Genomic DNA, 22,282 nt, shown 5'->3' on the forward strand with positions numbered 1-22,282 from the left:
GGAGAGGAGGCTGCCCTTCATATAGGTCCTGTAGCTCAGAAGGGCAACAGTGAGGCCAGTTGCCTTGGAGTGGAGAGCAGCAGGTTGCTGATAGGGTTAACGACAGCCCAGGGTGGGGTGGCTTTACCAAGGGATGGGCTTTTGATGCATCTGTGACTCTCCCAGTGGTTGGGGAAATAACCAGCCCATCAGGCCTGTTCAGAGAAAGACCAAACAAGATGAGATGATTGCATTAAATTAGCCCTGGGTTTCTCCAAGTTGACTGGTGCTGTGATGGTAGGTGTGCCCAGCCTGGGGTAAAGAGAGTGATTCAGCCCTGTGCATGCCTCGACTGTGCCTAGGAACAATGACCTTGCTCCTCAGTACCTCTGTCTTCCCACCAGCATGGTTGGGGACACCTAGGATCACACAGAGCCTCTAGGTGGGAACCAAACGTGTTAAATTTCCTATTAGCTCAGGCTTTCTTGGGGCTTCCTAAAGTGCTCTTGAGTCTGGATGGGCAGCTAGTTAGTGCAGGACTGCCACACTCTTGCATAGCCCTGGGGTGCTTAGGTGCAGCCTCTGCTTCTTGTGATGTGGTCTTTACCCAACTTTGTCTTTTTCAAGTCCTCTACAATCCCTACTTGGTAGGACTGCACTCTTTTCTTTTTTTCGGAGCTGGGGACCGAACCCAGGGCCGTGCACTTGCTAGGCAAGCGCTCTACCGCTGAGCTAAATCCCCAACCCCAGGACTGCACTCTTGACAGACAGGCCAGACCTTGCCTTGAGCCACAGCTGTCTAGTAGTCGTCGTCCTTGGACCTGGGCAGTCACACCATCCCACCAGCAAGGCCACCCATGTATGACTTAGCAGAGGCCCTTTATTAGGTGGGACAGTTGAATGAAGCCAGTGGGGGAGGGGATCTGTGATAGCCGCTATAGGAACTGGCAAGGCCTGGAGTCCACCTGACATGGCAGAAGGCACCGGACCTGCAGGTAGCACGCAGTCTCTGGGCCGGCTGGGAACTGCTACAGCCAGGACAGATAGGGGCTCCAGCGTCACTAGAGCAGAGCCGGGAGAGGCCCTCAGAACCCAAGTTCTCTGCAAACCTGGGTAGACACCCATTAGACACTGAGGGTTAAAGAGATCTGACTGAGAAGAGAGGGACAGTCCCTGTAGTGTTTCACAGCACTGCCATAAAACCCAAGGATGCCACAGGCTGAGGTCCTGGCACTCTCCTGAGGGGATGGACAGAGGTGCAGGGGCCAGCAGCAGGTGCCCATGTGGGCAGCCAAGGGTAGTGCAATGGAAACACACAGTGGTTGGAGGCTCATGACGAGGAGCCAGGCTGCAGAACCGTTTACAGGCATGGGAAGCTGTGCCTGGGAAGTGATCACGGAAGGCTGTCCCTAAGGTTCTGGGGGAGGCATGTACACTCTGAGAAGAGGCTGGAGACTGGGAGCTCCTGTTGCTGTGACCACGAAGCTGCCTCTGATGCCTCAGGAACTGGGTCTGTTACCTGGGTTGGGCAGCTTGGGGGTTAAAGAGGACCACAGTGAGGTTCTGTTTGTTGGGTCCTTTGTCTTCCCCTCCTGCTGGAGACAGGAGAGCAGTCTGGCTTTCAGATGTAGCAAACAGACGGCCAGGCCAGTGGAGGTGCAAACCGTGGGATCAGCTGTCACTTGGCCATCTACTTCAGGCAGATCACACGGGTCTGCGGCTCACAGATGGGAAGCTGGCTTGAAAATAGACATTAGCCCTTTGGTCATGCCCCAGCCTCCACCAGACTGCAGAGTGGGAGCATGTCATGGAAGTCTTCAGTCCTATCCCAGATGGATGATTCTGGATGGCTTGTTGTTTTCATCATCCGATGCCCCTGTTTGGTGGTAAGATATGGGTCTGAACACTGACAATTGCAGATTTTCATTAAACCTTAGCAGGTGTTGGTGCAGGTAATTTGAGTTTGTAAGGCAGAGGCAGGAGGACCCTGAGCTCGAGGTCCACCTGGTCTACACAGCAGGTTCTGGGGCAGCCACAGCTACATAGGAAGACCATGTTTCAAAATAGAATCCCCCCAAAACCCACCACAACCACCAGAACCCACACCTTAAATTCCACAAAGGATAAGAAACCCAGGCCCATTCCTGTTTCTTCCTAGATCATATGATGGGAAAATTTCAAAGACCAGCATGTACCCTATCAGCTGGCTCTTAGACCATGGGTTGGGGGAAGAGACCAGGAGAAGTTACTTCTGTCTCTGAGGTCCCTAAGTCGTAGGCTGGGATCCATGCTAGGCAAGTGTCCTACAAGCTATACCCCAATCCAGAGCCACTAATCTTTTTGTGTGAGACACTGTCTCATTCTGTACCTCAGGCTGGCCTCAAACTTGTGCAAATGCTCCTGCCTCAGTTTCCTGAGCAGATTACACACATGAGCCACCACACCTAGTCACAGCCATTTCTGATAAATTCTTTCCCTTGGGGCTGCAGCTGGTACTGGATGAAGGTGTGACCTATTGGCATGCCCAGTGAGCTCACCTCTAGCCCCTGTGTGACTGGACCCATTAAGAAAAGCTTGGCTAGAGTCTGGGGCCATGTGCATGTGTGGAGGGACTTCAGCTCTGCCCCTAAGTGACCCCTGACCCTGAATGACCTTTCAGTGTTGTTGACCAGGAGTGCATTCCTCTGCGGTTAAGGGAAGAGCTCCTCACAGATCCTGCGTGTGTCTTCAGGTGCTGTCACTGTGTAGCCCACAGTTCTGGGGTCTGTGAAGATCTCATGGTCATTGCCACCCTGCAGAGAAACACAACAGAAGCAGTAGGCTACATTTGTCCTGGTCCATGGCTGCTGCAACCTTCATGTTCCTAGCTTAGCAAGGTTTCTTCAGTTAATCTTCCCTTGGTTTCCAAGGAAAGGATGACATTTTAGTCACAATGAGCAAGTTGTCTAACCTCCTTGTGAACTGCAGTCGAGCTCAGAGAAGGTAATTATGCTCACGAAAGTCATCAGACTGCCTTTGTGAAGACTTAAGGCTTATTTTTCTAGTGAAAAGTACAGTAAATGACAGTGTCTCACACCTATCAGTTTGTCTTCGTGCCCACATCTCTTCTGCAAGTCACAGGAGTGTTGGTGGGTAGAGTGGGGCTGCTTATGCCCTGTGACAATGAACATGACTGCTCAGTCTGCCCACGGCTACTGGCCACATAGGACAACTGAGCACTTGAAGTGTGGCCGAGGGGAACGGAATTGATTTATTCAATTATGTGGACTATATGTATAGGCAGAGGTTGATTGTCTCTTTCTCAGGTCTTATTGGGACAGGGTCTTTCACTGACCACTAGATTAGCTGGCCAGAGTCCGAGGATCTACTTGTCTCTGCCGCCCAGTGCTGGGGTTATAAACACCACTGTGCCAGGCTTTGTGGTGGGTGCTGGGAATCTGAAAAGGTTTTGAGATCGTGTGGCAACTATGTGACCATAAACCATCTCCCCGGCTTAGAGTTATCCTGTCATCCTCCGCACCAGCACCATCTTTAGAAGTTGGGCTGCACGGCCAGGCTGGCCTCAAATCTAAGACTTCTGCTTTAGCCTCCAGGGCTGGGATTACAGGCACATGCCACCGTCATGTGACTCTAATGAAATTGAAATGGGCCAGTCACAGTATCAGAGCTGACAGGAAGAAAGAAGGCAGGCTAGGGACTACAAAGTAGGCTGCAGTCTGAGCGAGCCCAGCAGCAGGTAGAGAGGCTAGATCAGCACAGGGGTCTCAGAGGAAGTCACAAGAGTGGCGGGATGTATGTGAGCACAGGATCTCTGTAGAGAGCACACCGCGGGCACTAGGAAGCGTCTACCACAAAACACACCCATCTCATTTCAAAACTGCCCTGAACCTGCAGGCACCTTGGATTCCAAGAACAGCAAACTACCCCGTTGAATATCCCCCAGAGGGGTGACTGACCTCTGGGAGGCTGTGCCTGGAGCACCCTCTCCTAAAACCCAGTCTGTCCATCATGCAAAGCTAGAGCTGAGGCTGACTGCATCTTCCTTCCCTTTTGCAGACTACCTCCTCCCTACCATCTGACCAACTCTGCCTCTTTTGAGCAGGGAAATGGCTTTTAACTGACAAAGCTCAGCTATAAACCAGCAAAAGCACCAAAGAGAACAAGCTGTGTGTGCGTGCGTGTGTGTGTGCATGTGCGTGTGTGTGACAGTCCCATTACTTTTGGCTCAGGTTGACCTTGAACATGTAGCTCTCCTGTCTCTGCTTCCTGAGTGTTAGGATTATAGGAATGTAGCACCATGCCTGGTTTCACTTCATAAAAATATGTGAATCAAAGCATGGTAATGCAAGAGTTAAACCGAGCAGCAAACCTTCCCAGTCCCATCCACTTCACTGCCTCCTGTCAAGTCCCAGCAAGGCTTCTAGATGGATGGCATTCCCATACCACATGGGGCTGGGGTCATGGATACAGAGAAGTCTGTTGTGTGGACATTCTGGGAGGACGGCTATGCTGTGTTACTCTACCCAAGAACAAGGCTGCGTTGCCTCAGAGCTGGTTGGCCTGAAGCACTGTCACAGCCGCCTTGGCGAGGCCTAGTGTCCGGTCAGAGGTACGTTACCATGAAAAGCTCAACACGTTTATGCAGATGCAGATGCAGACGCAGACGCAGACGTCTATGTGGAGGCTGACCCCCAGCAATTCAGATAATCAGTTCCTTAAAGAAACAAACCCAAACCCACATGGTGTCTCCTGATCAGACCTACACACGAGGGCACTGAGACAGAAACACTACCTGCCACTCAGAACGCCTCTGCAGTCTCCTGGCTCCCTGCTGTGGCCGTACACACCTAACAGACTCTGCTACTGCCCTTCTCTCTGCTGAATGACTCATGGCTCACGTATCAATACTGAAAAGGGGTGAGGGACACCAACTTAGACAAAGGAAGCTTCCAGATCTTCTTTAGATCCAGAGCATAATTTTACCAGCTTAATTTTTAAGACGACTTCAAGTCTGATGTGACTCTTAAGGTCTACAGTCAAAGTGCTTTGACTCCAATGAAATCTAGAAAGAGTTGTTATAAACCATCATTAAGGCTAAGGAAATAAATAAGTAAATAAACAAGCAAATAAATAAATACATAAAACCCCCAGATGGGCATGGTGGCTCACACCTTTTACCCCAGTCCTGGGAGGCATGTGGACTTCGGAGTTTGAGGCCAGCCTGGTCAGGATAGCCAGGGCTACACTGAGAAACCCTGTCTTGGAATTTAAAAAAAAAACAAAAAAAAAAACAGTCAGAAATGGTGGCTGTCACCGGTAATCTGTGCATGAGCTGAGCCAGGAGGATTACCGTGAGTTAGAAGCCAGCTTTGGCCACTGAATTAGAGCAAGAACCATAGAGAAAGAAAAAGATAGCCTCAGGCTAGCATCGGTACTGCTTTCACTCGAGGCCGTGGCCTAAGATTTCCCTCCCTGGAGACAGCCTATGGCACTCCAATGCTCACGCATGTAAAGACTCTTTCTAGGACCAGGTTTCAATTCTTTCGGATCTGTACTTCAGCAGTGTGAATTCTGGATCAAAAGAGGTTCTACTTTTGGCTTTTTGAGAACCACTCTGGGGTTGTGGATTTAGTTCAGTGGCAGAGCGCTTGCCTAGCAAGTGCAAGGCCCTGGGTTCGGTCCTCAGCTCCCAGGGAGAAAAAAAAAAAAAAGACAAAATAACAAAATCACTCTCGTTGTCCATATTGGCTGTACCGTCTACTGTTGTCCTGAGGTGAAGTCACTAATTTCTGCCTTCTTTTGTGTGTGTCTATTAATAATGGCCAGTCTAGCAGTAGAACTGGCTCTCACTGTGACCTAGATATACATTCTTATGACCTGTGATTCAGATGTCAACCCTGTGTGCCTGGAAGTCCACCATGTGTCTTCCTTGTCACAATGTGTTTTCAAACATGTTAAATCGGGCTCTTTATTTCTAAAACATGTTAAATCGGATCATCGTATATGTATGGGTGTTTGGCCTGTGTGTGTCTGCATCAGTGTGTACCTGGTGCCTACAGAGGCTTGACAGAACACGGAACTGGTTACAGACAGTTGTGACCACCATGTAGATGCTGGGAACTAACTCAGGTCCTCTGGAGGAGCAGCCGGTGCTCTTTACTGCTGAGCACCTCTCCAGCTCTTAAATGGAGTCCTTAGTTCGATGGTGAGTTGCAGGAATCTGGTACGTTTTGGACAGACAGACATATGGTTGGCCGAGTATTTGTGCCCTCACATTTCATGCTGTCTCTTTTGGGTTTTGCTTTGATTTTCTGAGACTGGGTCTCTCTGCATAGCCCTGGCTGACCTGGAACTCACTGTGTGAGATCTGCCTGCCTTTCTCCCAGATGCTGGGATGTGCGTATGCACCCCACCCAGCCACAGCTGCCCTCTCCTGTCATGGTCTCCTTGATGAGCAGCAGCGGCGTTCTTGTTGGCCCAGGCTTGCTTGTTCATTTGGCTTCCACTGCCAAGACAATGTCCAAAGGCTGCTTCCTGTGTTGGAAATCTAAAGGATTTGCCATGTCAGCTCACAGATAAACAACCAAACACAATGCCCCGGGCTCACGTTCACAGAGGCATTACTTACAGTGACTGAGAGAATGGAGGTTACGGGTCTGCCAACAGATGGATTAAGTAAACTGCATACCTATACAGTGGAGGATTATCTAGCCTTAAGAAAGGAAATTCTTATTGTTGTAAGGATGAATCTGGAGGCTATAACACTAAGTAATATAATCCACTGTCACCAGGACCCTGCTGGAGGCAGAACTTGGACAGTGCTGATCTTGACAGGGTAAGCAGCCATCAAAGGGAGCAGAGCTCCATAGCTGCAGTGTTTATGATGGATGCCCTACTGGGTCCAGAATGGCCACCACGCCTGAACCAGGATCCTACAGCAAGGTGACATGGGCAGTGTAGGGAGAGAAGCTGACAAATCCAACCCGAGACACAAGCCAAGCATAAGTGGTGAGTCCTGGTGCTGGTACCGCCTAGGCCTGGGATGGTGGCAGTAAGCATCTGTGTAGGGAGAGCCTCACGACGCTGCCAAAGTGGTTCTGAGGAAACAGCTTCACTGTACCCCCTCTCTGGCCCTGGTCTTTCCTATGGGGGCCCTGCTTAGTCTCTAGCTCAGACCTCACCTATGCAGAACTTGGCCTTCTGCAAGCTCTCACTGCTGGTCCCCAGCACTGTGTGACACTCTAGGCAGATGCTCAGTTATCCCCGACCAACAGTACGCATCAGACTCAGGTGACTCCTCATCGTCTCATGTTTGTGAGCCTAGCATGCAATTTACTAAGGACCAGGAGGGAGGGCAGAGGAGGACCAAGAGCAACAGTGGTGACTTAATTCAAAAGGTACGCACACCGACTACCATCTACAGTCCCTGCTCCCACTGGGGAGGGAGGCTAGAAGGGCCATCAGGTAGGATGTGGGAGGGCAAAACAGCACGGAGGCCCTCCTACTTACTGGCATAGTCTTGTCTCCAAAGAAATAAATGGTCTTATAGCCAGCTTCCTCCAGGTGCCTCAGGCAATAGCGCTTGTCCCATCCTTCAGGAAACACATCAAAGCTGATCTGGCCGCCTGCAGGACGGAGGAGACGACAGCTGAGGGAGGAGACAGCTGAGGGAGGAGACAGCTAAGGGAGGAGACAGCTAAGGGAGGAGACAGCTAAGGGAGGAGATAGCTAAGCCGGCTGTGCTGCGGCTCAATGGCAGGGTCTTGCCTGGCTGGCTTGGGGCTCTTGAGCAGCAAGGCCAGCACAGTCTCTGGTGAGAGGAAGGAGACTAACACCTTCTGGAAAGTAAGGCAGCTTGTTTACCTTTCTGATACCTTGTTCACCACTTGATGCTACTTTATGCACAGGTTCTTTGCTGTTTTCCCCAGCATTATTTCACCCCGGTCTAAAATCCCTCAAAATGCTTTCCCAAGGACAAGGCTTACAGGAAACCTGTAATGGCTTCCCTTATCCCAGAGGGCCCGTCTGGTACTTTAATACCCCGAGTCAGGCATGGTAGCTCATATGTAACATCACAGCATTCACAAAGCTGAGACAGGAGGATTATGATGAGTTCAAGGTCAGTCTGGATTTCATGTGAATTCCAGGTAGGCCTGGGCTACACAGTGATAACCTTTTTAAAAAACCAAAGCAAACCAAACCAAACCAAAGCAAACCTAACTGGACCAAACCAAACCAAAGCAAACCTAACTGGACCAAACCAAACCAAAGCAAACCTAACTGGACCAAACCAAACCAAAGCAAACCTAACTGGACCAAACCAAACCAAAGCAAACCTAACTGGACCAAACCAAACCAAAGCAAACCTAACTGGACCAAACCAAACCAAAGCAAACCTAACTGGACCAAACCAAACCAAAGCAAACCTAACTGGACCAAACCAAACCAAAGCAAACCTAACTGGACCAAACCGCTATTGGTGGGAAATGGCAAAAGCAGGCTGTGTGACCCATCCTGTAGGCAACAGGTCTGTCACATGCAAGAGAGCTTACAGGTAGTTTACTCCCTAATTTTTTCTTCTTTTCCTTTCCCTTCCTTTCCTCATTCATTCATTCACTCATTCACTCATTCACTCATTCGTATGAGTGTTTTACCTGCATGTATGTCTGTACCAAGGCATGTCTAGTGCCAAGGAAGCTTCGTCGGCAGAAACCCTGGAACTGGAGTTACAGAAAATTGTGGGCTGTCACGTTGACCCTGGGAATTGGACACAGGTCCTCTGAAAGAGCAGTCAGCGCTCTTAACTGCTGAGCAAGCCCTTTAGCTGCTATGTAGGTACTTTTCATAGCAAAAATCAACAACAACAAAACAAAAACAAATAAACAAATAAATCCTAAAAAAAATCCTAAAAAAAAAAAAAATTAAAGTTATCTGAAAAACATTCACTCACAGTTCAGGAACAATTGAAAATGTCCCTGGTTGGGTATGACCCATGGTTCCTTTGCAAGGACAGTTTCCTACACCTTACACTCTTGTGTTAAGGCTCAAAGCCAGAGGTCTACGGCAAGGCTGAGAGCGTCACCATGAAAAAGGAACGTTTGAAGGTTTTAATCGGTAAGGATACACGAGACAGCTCAGTGAGTAAAGGCGACTGCTGCCAAGTCTGGTGACCTGACCTCAATCCCCTGGGACCCACATGATGGAAGGAGAGAACTGACTCCTCAGAGCTGTCCTCTGAGCTCCACACATGTGCTGTGGCCTGCATGTTCCCCACAAGTCAAACAGAGTCATAAAACTTAACAGGCAAATGCTATCAAGTGATAAGGCAGGGGCCAGGCTTCAGACACAACTCTGACCAGAGTCAGTGCTGGCTCAGGGGCAGTCAACACAGGCTCTGTGGGCCTGGACAACTTTCAGTTCCTTTCTGAGCCTGATTCTTGCTCTTTTAAAGCCACCCACTAACTTCTGAGGTTCCGCGATGCTAACGCACTGCTGGATTTCAAGACACCTTAGTCTCATCTGAGAGGCTCCGTCCTCTGAGTTCAGCCAGGCTTCTCTTCCACCTCCTGCTCACACACCAAGACACACCTCTTCTGTTCAGGAGAGAGGAGCAGAGGCCTGCAGAGGCAGAACCAGACCCGAAAGCATAGGAACCAGCCCCTGGCTCAGGGGTGTCCTGCTGTGGCTGCTTGTCCACAGGCTACAGGCTGCTGGTGTGGAGGAGCCGAAGAGCACAGAGTAAGAAATCTACACCAAGGTTAACAAGTTGGGGCTGGAGACACGGCTCAGAGCTAAAAGCATTGGCTGCTCTTGCAGAGGCTTAGGGCGCAGGTCGTCGCCCACACAGTGGCTCTAGGGCATCCCACATCCTCTTCCGGCCTCCTCGGACACTGGGCACACACGCGGTATCACACATACACGCAGGCAAAGCACTCATAAAACAAGTGCAATTGTAAAAGAGAGAGGTTAACAAGTGGAAGAAGCAGTTGGCAGAGGATGACCGGAAGCTCTTCCCTATCCTGGCATAAAAAAGTCACCCGTGAACAAAGCCCACATAATACAAAAAGAGGGAGGGGCTACAAGAGGCCATGCCGCCTGGCTGGATGCATGCGGGTCTCCTCAGCTCCCCAGCCACTTCCATTCTATGCGTTTCCCTTTCCTAGAAACGTCTATCTCTACTCCACATGTAACTCTGAAAGCACGGTTTCCCCCACCTCTCCTCTTGCTGGCCACTGGGATTTTCACCTGACCAGTACTGTTCTTCTCTTAAACAGTGCAATTGTGCGTGATTCCTTCTGAGTCTTTTTCTGAAGTCTTTTACCAGTGGCCAAGAACCCATAAGGGAACCTGTTTCCTCGGTAACAGCCACCCTACCCACCACAGCTCGAAGCATTTCAGCAGCCCCACATGCTCCAGGAGCATAGGGACAAAGCCTGCTGGGGCATGTACCATACCTATGGAGAACGTGAGGCCTTTCCCTGCAAACTCCTTCCTGAGGTCTGCTACAAACTTTTGCCGTATATGTTCTTTCTGAGAGAAACAAAAAGACAGCAATTGTCCACCGCGTCACAGAGTAGAAGCACTTTATGACTGGCCATGGGCTATAGGTTTCTCAAAGCTGGCCATTTTCCCCACATACATCTGAGAACTTACTTTATCGAGCTCATAGAACTCAATTCGTTCTTCTTGGCTGCAGCTTCTTCCAATGGGGGACACATTCAACATGCCATTTCGGAATTCAATGAAAGTTCCCCTGGGGAGGAGAATGGGACAAGGGGTGCCCCAAAATACCTTATTTACTTGGGCAACATTACATTCTAGACAGCATGAGTATGTGACTCAGCTTTCTCATGGGCTATGTATATATATGTACGCACATAAACGTGTGTGTATGTATGTATGCACATAAACGTGTGAATGTCCACCAGTGCACCGAGGGTGTCTTCACAGGTTGCTCTCCACTTTATTTTTAGGACAGGGTTTCTCCCTGAACCCGGAGCTTGTCAATTCAGCAGGCCCCAGAGATGCACTTGTTTTCTGCCTCTTCAGCACTGGCCAGCAGCAGGCACTACCAGGTCCAGCTTTTTTGAGGGTGCTAAGGATCAACATCAGTCCTCAGTCTTAAACAGGAAACATTTTATTGACTGCACTATCTTCCCAGCTATGGTGGAATAGAAATGGTACCCGCAGACTCATGTGCTTGAATGCTTAGTCACTAGGCAGTGTTGCAGATGTGGCCTTCATGATCATCATAGGTGGTGGGCTTGGAGGTTTCTGATGCTCTAACCAGGCCCAGTATTATCATCTCTTCCTGTGGACCCAGCACTGTGAGAACAATGGAACAAACCTCTAAACTGTAAGGCAGCCCCAATCAATGTTTTCCTTTATAAGGGCTGCTGTGGCCATGGTGTCTCTTCACAGCAACAGAAATCCCAACTAAGACACCAGCCCTGTTTTCTTTCTGAGCAACACAAATGGAGATGAGGTAAGGAAATGAAAGAAAGAACTCCGGAAAGTGGGAGGCCCACAGGGAGGAATACCCCACACCCCATGTTATAGACAGGAACTTACCATGTAGCTAACGATGGACGATCTGGAGCCCTGGTCCTCCTCCTCCCTCCCTCCCCATGTTGGGTTACACTCGAGGCATCATGTCTCACTAGTCATACCGTTTTACACGGACTATCTGCTAACATGACGTTTTGTAAATACTGGGTGAACAGGGTGTGTTACTGCACACGCCTCTCCGTTTCTGCTGGACCTGCTGGAGGAGAGTCTGGTGGTAACAAAGGGCTGGAAAGGAGCCCAGCTCAAAGGCACTGGCTCCTTAGAGTCTCACGTCTGCTTCTGGGGCATCTGGTTTGCTAGTGAGCTCTTGAGTAGACTGAAGTCATGAAGGGAGGACACTGACAGGTTCTGAGATTATGGTCCATGGAGCCTCACTAATGACCCAGGAAACTTGATCTATTCAGAGGCAGATTGTTTACTCAGGCCTGCTATGATCACAGAAAATGGAGCAGACCAATACCGTTTCAGTTATTCCAGGGAAGATAGCCAGACACTTTTAAAAAATGTCTTTAGTTTTAGACTCAAAATAATTAAAAAAAAAATATATATATATATTGTGAGGAGCAGGTAGGATAGGCATGTATGTAGGTCAGAGGACAATTTGTCCTGGGGTGTCTTGCTCTGCTACTCTATGCTTTAGTCTCTTGAGACAAAGTCTTCTTATGAACTGGCTAGATGGAGAGCCAGCAGTCCAGTGGTCCTGCCTCTGTCCTCCACAGTGCTTAGACTACAGGTGTACATGTGACCAAGGCTAACTTCTTATGCAAGGCCTGGGGATTTGAACTTAGCTTTCCATGCTTGCACAGCAAGCACTCTTCCTCACCGTGCCAACCCTTTAGCCTCTATAACATGGACTTTCTTTAGGCACTGCAAGCCAAACACATTTGGTTTTGTATTATATCTAGCTTTAGACTTTCAGACTGTAAGCTTCTGATGCTTTTTTAAAAACTATGTGTGTACATAGTTTTTATGCATGTGCACATAATGTATGTGTGCATATGTGTGTATATATGTTGTGCACTTAATGTATGTAACGTATATGTGTGTGTGCCCAGACAGCATTTGACAGTTTCCACTGCCACTCTCCACCTATGAGCCCACGGCTCCATCTTCTAGAAGAGCCTCTTTGTTAAGAGTGAACCCACCTTTTCTTAGGGAGTTTAATTTTTGCAATGTAGCTCAGACAGTAGTTGATCAGGTCTTGGATCACAGCCTCCCCCAGATGACCTTGAATATTCTGGGCAAACAAAGCATGAGTTAGTTGATATAACAGGAAGTACTTTCAAAATGGCTTCCTGGCACATGCAGTCATCCTGCTAACACTGCAGAAGCCACGGCTAACCCAGCAGGGACACGGACACATTCTGTGTCCTTTCACCTCCTTCTCTTTTCTGCTAATGAGAAACATTAGGTAAAGCACAGCGCCTTGGTCAGAGGCCGGGTCTACTCCAGCAGCACTCAGGCATCTGGGTCCTTCTCTCTCACGCGCTCCCCCCGAAGGGCCAGAGAGATCACTGCTGTGGCTCTTAGTATTAATAAGTCCAGCTTCTCTTGCACAGCCCTGGGTGAGTGGCCTGTTCTAGCTTTGGCTATTGTAATAGCAACACTGGACTCATGCAGCTTTAAAAGGCCATTATAAAGATACAGTCACTATCTGGAACAGTCAACAGCTGCATAGAAACAATTCAAACTTGACAAAGAACACAGTGTGAAGATCCCCCCTCCCGCCCCCGGCTCCCCAGCATGTGCCCAGAGGCAATCAATCCTTGTCCCACACAATGTGGGCTTCTGTGCTCCCTTAACTTTATTCTTTATAAATCTGGCTCTCTCTGAGCTGCCCAGGGTGGTCTTGAACTCACTTTCTAGCCCAGGCAGCTAGGATGACTGACTGTCCCACTGGTGCTGGCTTACTTATATTAGTGATCCAGAATGGGCTGCAGACTTAAAAACTTACCTGTTTACACAAAAGCTTCCCATCTTTGTACGCTACCAAGCCATTCTCTGGAAACACATAATCGTATTTCTCAACCACTACAACCAAAACAAGATAAAACTGAGGGTGTGAATAGAAACCTGCCTTTCTCTTCCTTTCTCAACACCCACCACCAAGAACCTGGCTAGGCACCTGTGGGCTATGCCAGCCCTTCGTCAAGAGGCTGGGGACTGCAGCAGCAGCTCTGACTGTAACCTGAAGGAAGATAAATGAGCTGCGGATGGGCCTGCCTCGAGCCTGTAAATCCTGCTTCCAACTGTCCTGAACCAACAGTACCGGGAAATAAGTGGAAAGGACATGGCCACACTCTGCTCTCCAGTCCAGAACTGCCAGGCTCGATATTTTTATTTTATTTTATTTTTTATTTTTATTTTTTAGCATTTATTTAAATGCCAGGCTGTGTGGGACATGCCTTTGATCCCAACACTCAAGAGGCAAAGGCAGTTGAATCTCTGAGTTCGAGGCCAGCCTTGAACACAGAGAGTTCCAGGACAGCCAGAACTACACAGAGAAACAAACAAAACCCAAACATTCACATATTATTGTGTGTGTACATGTACATTTGGCATGTACACATCATGGTGTGTGGGGTTAGGTCAGAAGACAATTTGTGGGGCTTGGCTCTCTCCTTCTATGTGGGCTCTGAGCACTGAACTTGTGTTAAGTGCCTTTACCCACTGAGCAGTCTCCCAAACCCCAAAATAATCTTTTTATAAAAATAAAAATTTAAAACACTGTCTTAAAAGATGATTCTTACACTCATTTAGACTTGAAGACAAGCATATAACCCACAGAAGACCTGCTTGCTACAGCTTCCCAAGTGCTGGGACTAAAGGCACGTGTTCCAGTGCCTGCTTGTTTGTTTCTGAGACAGGCCCTCGTGAAGCCCATGCTGGCCTTGAACCCACAGCAAGTCCCCAGAGTGCTAACATTACAGGCATGTGCACTACACTCCGTGAAGCTGATGCAAGTGTGTGTGAGTATTTTAACTCTTGTCTTATCTTCCTGAAGCACAGCCCTGCCACAGTGATGTGAAGCCTCTTAGAGCATGTTGTTAAGTTCGGCACTGGAGGCAGGGATGGCAAACACCTCTGGCAGGATTTCTTGGGCTGAATATGCCTCTTAATGTTGTCAGTGTTTCTACAGAGAGACCTTCGAGGAAGCTGAAGTGGTGTGTGTCCTTCAGGCGCAGAGACTGCTTCCCAGTGATCTGATCTGACCCACAGACTTGCACTTTCAGGTAAGACATGCTGACTTCCCAACCATGGCAACGTTCCCCAGGACACCTCTGGCAAGGTCTGGAGACGGTCTGGGTTGCTGAAACTGAGTGTGTGCGGCACTCTACTGGCACCTAGTGGAGAGGCCGGAGACGGCACTAGGCCTGCTAAGATGAACTATCCCGCCCAGTGCGTCCTTAGTACTAACCTGACTCTGGGACAACGAGGTTTTTGTCTGTTTTAAACTCATGTCAGTATTTTAAGAAAAAAAAAAGTATTCTGTGTGTATGAGTGGTTCCTCTGCATGTATGTGTGTGCACCTTATGGGACTGGAATTACAGACAGCTGTGAGCTGCCATGCGGGTCCTGGGAACTGAACCTGGGTCCTCAGTAAGAGCAGCAAGTGCTGTTAGCTGCTAAGCCATCTCTCCAGCCTTGGCCATCTTGCTTTTTGAACACAAGGTTTCACTCTGTATTCCTGTCTGACCTCAAACTCGAGACTCCCCTGTCTCAGCAGCCCAAGTGCCTAGGTCACAGGACAGCATTCCACACTACAACAGGTAGTGAAGAAATCTCTTCACTAATCTCTGTTCACTGCTTCTCACAGCCTAGCTACCCCAGAAGCCCTGGGAAAACAGGCAAATAAATAAGTTTGCAAGGCAACAAAGACTTAAGTTTAGTCTTTAAGATACTGTTCCACCAGCAGGGTTTGACGCCAGAATTTTGGGGGAATACTTGCTAAAATAGGATATCCAGGTCTTAGAGACCCACTGTTTCACCCTCCCCAGGAAAGAAGCCAAGGCATGGTGGCTGATGTCTGTCACTCTGGCACCCAGGAAGTGGAGACAGGAGATAACCTAGCCTGGGCTACGGGAGTGAGACCCTATCACAAGGGTCTCTGGCTTGCTAGTCCTGTGTATGGAGACCCAGTGCCTCTCATGACTAGGGGACCCTGAAACACATTAGGTCAGAGCAACAGGGACAAGGCACAGAGGTATCTCCTTATCTGAGTGGGGAGACAGCCAGGAGGTGGAACCTGGGCTGAGGTGACAGAGAAGTGACAAGCAAATACCGAGGGAGAAGACGTTCCAGAGGCAGACACGGGTATGCACGCCCTTCATGGTGAGTCTGTCTGTACACCTGAGGGAAGGGTCTGTCAAAGATCACAGGACTTCCTTTTACACAACTAAAGCAAAGGCCAAGTAAGGGCAAGAAAGTGTTTTCCCAGAGAAGGCAGAAGCTGCTACATGGGTGATGGTGGCTTGGGATTTCAGGGGCGCCTGACGGCAGGTCTCAGTGTCTTCAGTATTAATTGTGGACCAGAGTGGAGCTAGCACTTACCATCATTTCCCAGTTGCTCTTGCAGCTTCTCAAAATCTGACCCACCTACCACTCCAATCTTGGTCTTCTGCCTCAATTTTTGAAGAAAGCCATCCATTTCTTTTGTAATTTTCTACATCAGGAAGGAAAACACAATCAAATGAAAACTGCGAACTAACTCAGCTTACCCTGAATCAGCAAACTAACTGACTTTATACAAGCCCAGTGGGATTATTAGGCTTGTAGAAAAATTTAAATACTTAGGTATTATTTGGGGCTATTAACCTTTTTGTTTTTTCCCTTTCCCCCCTTTCTTTTGTGTTGGTTTTGAGCTTGGGTTGTGTTACACTGCCCGGGCTAACCTTGAGCTCCTGCTACGGAATGCCTCCATCTCGGCCCACAAAGAGCCAGCCCTGCGGGTGTAGCAGGCCCGTGCTCACTTGTCCAGGCATCTGTCAATCTGCTACCCGTTGACTCCCACATGACTGGGTAATGTGTGGTTATGGCTTATTCTCTGTCCTGTGTAATGACTTGCTATTTTAGTCTTTGTTATGGTGACATTTCTATAATAATACATATCTAGCTTATTTTTGTTGGTTTTCTTTGCATATGTCTGTACACCATATGCATGCAGTGTCTGAGGGTAGAAGTGGCCACCAGATCATCTGGAATCAGACTTACAGATGGTTGTGAGCCATTCTGTGGATGCTTGGTCCTCTGGAAGAGCAGTCAGTGCTTTTAACCACAGCGCCATCTCTCCAGCACCACCCCGCCCCTCATCTTTTGTCTTTTTTTTTTTTTTTTTCCGGATCTGGGGACCGATCCCAGGGCTTTGCGCTTGCTAGGCAAGCGCTCTACCACTGAGCTAAATCCCCAACCCTCATCTTTTGTTCTTTAAAGTGTTTTGCATTATATGTATATGACTCAATACGTCAGATGTGGGGATAGTGTCACAAGTCTGTAATACCAGCACTTGGGAAATGGGGGCAGGGAGATCAGGAATTCAAGGCCTGCTTGGATTTCCTAAAAATGTCTTTCAACAGACAGACAGACAGACAAATAGGAGTCTGTGCTGGCTAGATTTATGTCAACTAGACATAAACCATAGTCATCCGAGAGGAATAACTTAGACTGAGAAAATGCCTCCATCAGATCAGGCTGTGGGCCAGCTGTAGAGCATTTCTTAATTGGTGATTGATGGGAGAGGGCCCAGATCCTTGTGGGTGGTGCCATTCCTGGGCTGGTGGTTGTAGGTTCTATAAGAGAGCAGGCCAAGTGTGGAGCAAGCCAGTAAGCAGCAACCATCTAGGGCCTCTGTATCAGGTCCTGCCTCCGTGTCCCTGCCCTCAATGCGTTTGATGATGAACAGTGATATGGAACTGTGAGCAAAATAAACCCTTTCCTCCCCAAGCTGCTTTCTGGTTATGGTGTTTCTTTGCAGCTATAGTAATCCTAAGACAGAGCCTTAGGCTGCACTGTTTATACTTTTCTGTTGTTTTGGTTTCATGGGTGCTGGGGATTAAATGCAAGCCTTCTACATTCTAGGCAAGCACCCTACCAGTGAGATACAGCCCCAGCCTCATTTCCCCCCAACTTCTTGTTTGTTTGTTTGTTTTTGAGACAGGCTTTTTCTGTGTAACAGCATTGAATGTCCTAGAACTCACTTTGCAGACCAGGCTGGCTTCTGCCTCCCAAGTGCTGGGATTAAATGTGTGCACCACCTCGCTTGGCTTTCCCCTCAACTTTTGACAGAGAAATACTGGCTTACTAGAAAAGAACTAGAACTTTGCTAGTTGCCTCTATGAGCCACTAAATTCCCAGGTGGTTTGCTACATCAGAATGGTAGTTAGGGAAGATTGCAAAATTAAAGAAATGGACTAACCACAGCAAAGCACTCCTGCCTTCAGCAGGAAGGCAACTCACTCTGTCCTAGCCCTCTGTACACTGATGAGCCACATGGCACTGTGGTTAGCCAGCATGACACATCCTGCTAAATCCTCTGTGAATTCACAGTACAATTTCCTTAACTATGTGCCCACCTCTCCACACCCGAGCACCTTCTGTAACTTTTTTTCGGCTTAAATATCGCCAAGGTGAAGAAAGGTGAAGAGGTTGTGAGAATACTTTTGATGCCCATGCTTAAAAGCTGACTTCAAAGTGAAACAGATAACTGATCCTTATGCTGAGAGTTATAAAGAAACAAAATAAGTAGCTTAACACCTGAAAGACAAACTGAGGTGAAAGAAAAAGAATTACGTAGAGTATTTGAGAGGTGGTGACAGCTATGGATTCCAGGAGGCATCAAACAGGCCTGTGTGCCATTAGACCAATAACTGTAAGTATCTATGTAGGTGTTTCTGGACATTTCTGTCCCAGAGAGAGTTAAGTAGCTGTGACAGACACTATGTGGCCTGTAAGCCTCAGCATACCCTCGGGGTATAGCTTAGTAGGAGATGCTCACCTAGCTTGTCTAAGGGGATGGGCTCGATCTCCACAACCAGCAAATAAATGTGTGTGGGTCTGCCGTGTACAGAAGAGCATGCCAATCACTGCACTATGGTAATGAATACTAGTGAAATGACACTGATCTGATCGTGAAGGACAGCATCTTTGACCTTCATGCTGAGACACAAGTGAGTGGAGTAACAGGAGGATCCTGGTTTAAAGTCACTCAGCAAGAGGAAACATGAAGTGACAGGGACAGGGGTTCTCTGGTCACGATTTTTGTCAATGATCTCTGTGAGATTTTTCAGGATGCCAGAGTTGGAAAATGATTCATGGAGGTTTATGTCCTTTTGTTCCCTAAAGCTTATCTCAAGTTTTACCCTTTACGGAAGAAAGCACCCAGGAAGACAGACTTCTATACAAACAAGGAAATGTGCAAACCTCTGAGTCCATGCTAATCACATGGGATCCACAGAGGTCATATCCTGTTACAACAATCACAGTGAAAGGTGACTTGTTCTTCCTCTTCTTTTTTTTTTTTCCGGAGCTGGGGACCGAACCCAGGGCCTTGCACTTGCTAGGCAAACGCTCTACCACTGAGCTAAATCCCCAACCCCGTTCTTCCTCTTCTGGACTGCACTGTGATTAGTGATATTTGACGATGCACACGGATGGAGGGAGGGAAGGCTGATGATACATAGATCTGTTGCTGGAGTATTTTAATTGCAGTACCCAGCATATAGGAGACTTCACTTCTAAGTTAGTTTTCTTTTATTGCTGCAATTGACCGTGATCACTGCAAGCATATCGGTCCAAATGCTGAAAGCACATTCTGGTCACCTGGCTCTTCTTTGCTATCCAGGGACACAGAGGCAGTTTCCCTGTAGCTTATCTAGTACCTGGAGTGGCCTCCGTCCTGGCACTGGAAAAGGGAATGACAATTAGGACACTTAACAGTGCCCTGAAGTTCAGGACCTTGAACCACAGCTGCTGTAGGAGCAGAGCGTCAGGGCTTTACTAGTTTCAATTTCCTTATGTTAGAATGGTGGTAGCTGGGTAGTATATGCCTTTATTCCCAGCATCTGAGAGGCAGAGGCAGAGGCAGGTGGATCTCCATGAGTTCGAGGCCAGCCTGGTCTTCAGAAATAATCCAAGGACAGGCAGGGCTACACTAAGAAACCCTGTCTTGAAAAACCAAAACCCATCCAAACAAACAAACCAAACCTCTATGGTTCCTGGGCCAACTGAAGAGCAGTTTCTATAATAATTTTATTTTTATTATGTGTATGCATGTATGTGTGCCACAATGTACAAGGGGAGGTCAGAAGACAGCTTGTTGGAGGTGGTTCTCTCTTTCCATCATGTGGACTCCAGGAATTGAACTCAGGTCCTAAGGCTTAGGACCACATCTCAATGGCCTCTGTAATCAAGTTTTATTAGAACATAGTCACTCTTTATATATGGTCTATGGCTGCTTTTGCACTAAAGTTGAGTAGTTACTGCAGGCCATATGCAAAGACAAAAGTACTTAATATATGACCCTTGACAAAATACGAATTCTGATTCCCGGCTCTAGACTACTATTGGCTTTTAAGTTCTGAAGGTTTGTCTCAAACACTTTATATAGCCCAGGCTAGCCCTGAACTTTCAAATCTCCCTGAAGGGATTAAAACCCTATGCCACCTGCCCATGTAGCTACTGGCTTGACTCACCAGTGTGTGTTGGGCAATGAAGCTAAGTCAGGAAGGGCTCTGGAGAACTGGTGGTGGAATGTCATCACTGGACAGATCACACTGGCTCAGAAAAGTAGAATGAGGGACAGAAGAGGGTGGGTTGTGGTTCAACTACAACTAAGGATGCATTTAAAAGTTTTCTGAAAACCTACTACTTTGTAAAGTATGTATACATACAAATGTCTTCTACAGGACATGAATTATTTAAAAAACAACAACAAAGAACAAAAACTTTGGTTCCAGGTGTGGGGGGATATTGTTGACCAGAGAGAACCAAGACCCCAAAACAACACGGGCTATTGAAATTGCTCTTGGTCGCCCACCCTAACTAAATGGTAAATCCATATTGCTGGAGACACGGCACACTTCAGTTTCAAGACACAGAGACATCAGGCTGGAACTGGCATGTTTAGCTTTCATAGTGCTGGAAGGTGCTATGCAAAGCACTGTGGAAGGAAAGTCATTTGGGGCATTTCCCAGCCATGGGTCCTGAGAGACAGCACTGACTTGCTGGGCAATGTGTACTGGCTTGTGCAATGGTGGAATGACTGTTTTGGGGGTAGCAAAATCACTTCCTGGTTGAATATAAGGCCTATTCCACAGGAAGGAATTAATGCCTGGTACAGTACTCGGTCAAAAGTCTATGACTGTGGAGCTCATAGGCACTGTGGGGAAACCTATGGTTGTTGTTTTGTTAAATGGAAATCTTGTCAAATTGCCTTCTAAATATCTGTGTTTATACCCATAATTAATGCTGCTCTCAACCCTGGTAAGAAAAGTTTCTCTTTGTAGTGGGCAGTGGTTAATGCAGACTCATACCTGGTCAAAGCGCTAATAATAAGTAGTACCCTTTATCAACCCTGCCAAGGCTCGGGGGCAGAAAGAATGTATGAGTTAGAGGATGGAGAGGAGTGTGGCAAACGAAATGCTGTCTTCTGGACATTATGAATTCAGCAACCATGGTTCCCTGTACAAGATCAAGCCAGTTAACATTTCAGCATGGGTGATATGTTGCCTATCACTTGATGGATGGCTGTGTGTGTGTGTGTGTGTGTGTGTGTGTGTGTGTGTGTGTGTAGCACTAACTGGACTTAGAGAGGTATTAAAATAAAAATTTTAAAAAGGACATGAAAACAGAAGAGGGTGTGTGGGTTGGTGTTCTCCATAGGGAGCACAGGAAGGTTTGGGGGGGGTGTATACAATCGGATACACTGTACACATGTAATTGCAAAGGAATAAAAAAAATTAAAAAAAGATAGACTGACATATCTAAGGTTACACACACTACAGGGGCTTCTGGGACACAGTCCACGAAATCTAAAAGGGGTGGGGCAGAGGTGGTGACACTCAAGCTATTTGAGCCTACTCTCATTTGTATGATTTCTGTTCAATCATGCATTTGTGCATAGGAGGCAGAGAGAATGCCATCACCAGAACGAACCCACACAAACTTATCTTTGGCTATAACAAGTTCGGTTAGCGGAAGGAAGTCCCACCGGACTTTCTAATTAGTCTCTGTGATCCTCACCTAAGCATCACATTTAAAGGGGTTTCAAGAACTCCGAGAAAGACATTTGCTCAAGGTCAGACAGCTGAAAACCTGCCCTTGATATACTAGAAGAGACAGTCAGAGGTGACAGGGCTGGGGAGGTGACACAGCAGGTCAGAGGGTGGAGGCTGGAGTTCAATCCAGGACACCAGACCCGAGGAACCCTAGAAGAAATTCGGACCCGAACTTTCCGACTCTGAACACGTTTCCTACTCGGAAGGCTTTTCTGGCCCCCTCTTCCTGCGCATCCCACTCAGGACCCCGCTCAGGACCTAGGTCAACTGGTTCCCGGACAGTCCTTACGGCGGTCTGGGGCAGCACGGGCTCTGCCCCACCACCAGGAGCTTCCCGGGCGCTGCCTACCTGCCGCGGGGCAGTCAAGGTCCCATCCATGTCGAAGAGACAGAGCGTGGCCATTTCTCCAGTCAGAAGACTCGTTGGCACCCGGAACTCCACCCGGAACTTCCGGGTCCGCTCG

General features: G+C 48.1%; 1 protein-coding gene across 2 annotated transcripts; it reads right to left on the minus strand.

Moving 5' to 3' along the window:
- Positions 1-839: 839 nt before the first annotated feature.
- On the minus strand, positions 840-22,280 carry Pmm2 (phosphomannomutase 2). 2 transcript variants are annotated; one of them, XM_032914282.1, is made up of 9 exons: positions 22,168-22,280; positions 16,099-16,210; positions 13,502-13,578; positions 12,693-12,784; positions 10,633-10,732; positions 10,434-10,509; positions 7,489-7,604; positions 2,632-2,771; positions 840-1,855 (listed from the first exon to the last, which is right to left on the minus strand). In XM_032914282.1, exons 1-8 carry the CDS (start codon positions 22,219-22,221, stop codon positions 2,670-2,672), a joined length of 729 nt encoding a protein of 242 aa, XP_032770173.1. In that variant the 5' UTR covers positions 22,222-22,280; the 3' UTR covers positions 840-1,855; positions 2,632-2,669. The 2 variants fall into 2 exon arrangements, with proteins under 2 accessions (XP_032770173.1, XP_032770174.1); XM_032914283.1 differs by lacking the exon at positions 22,168-22,280 and adding an exon at positions 18,964-19,018.
- Between the last annotated feature and the right edge of the window lie 2 nt (positions 22,281-22,282).

This window comes from Rattus rattus, chromosome 9 (assembly GCF_011064425.1).
Source record: "Rattus rattus isolate New Zealand chromosome 9, Rrattus_CSIRO_v1, whole genome shotgun sequence".
Lineage (NCBI taxonomy): Eukaryota > Metazoa > Chordata > Mammalia > Rodentia > Muridae > Rattus > Rattus rattus.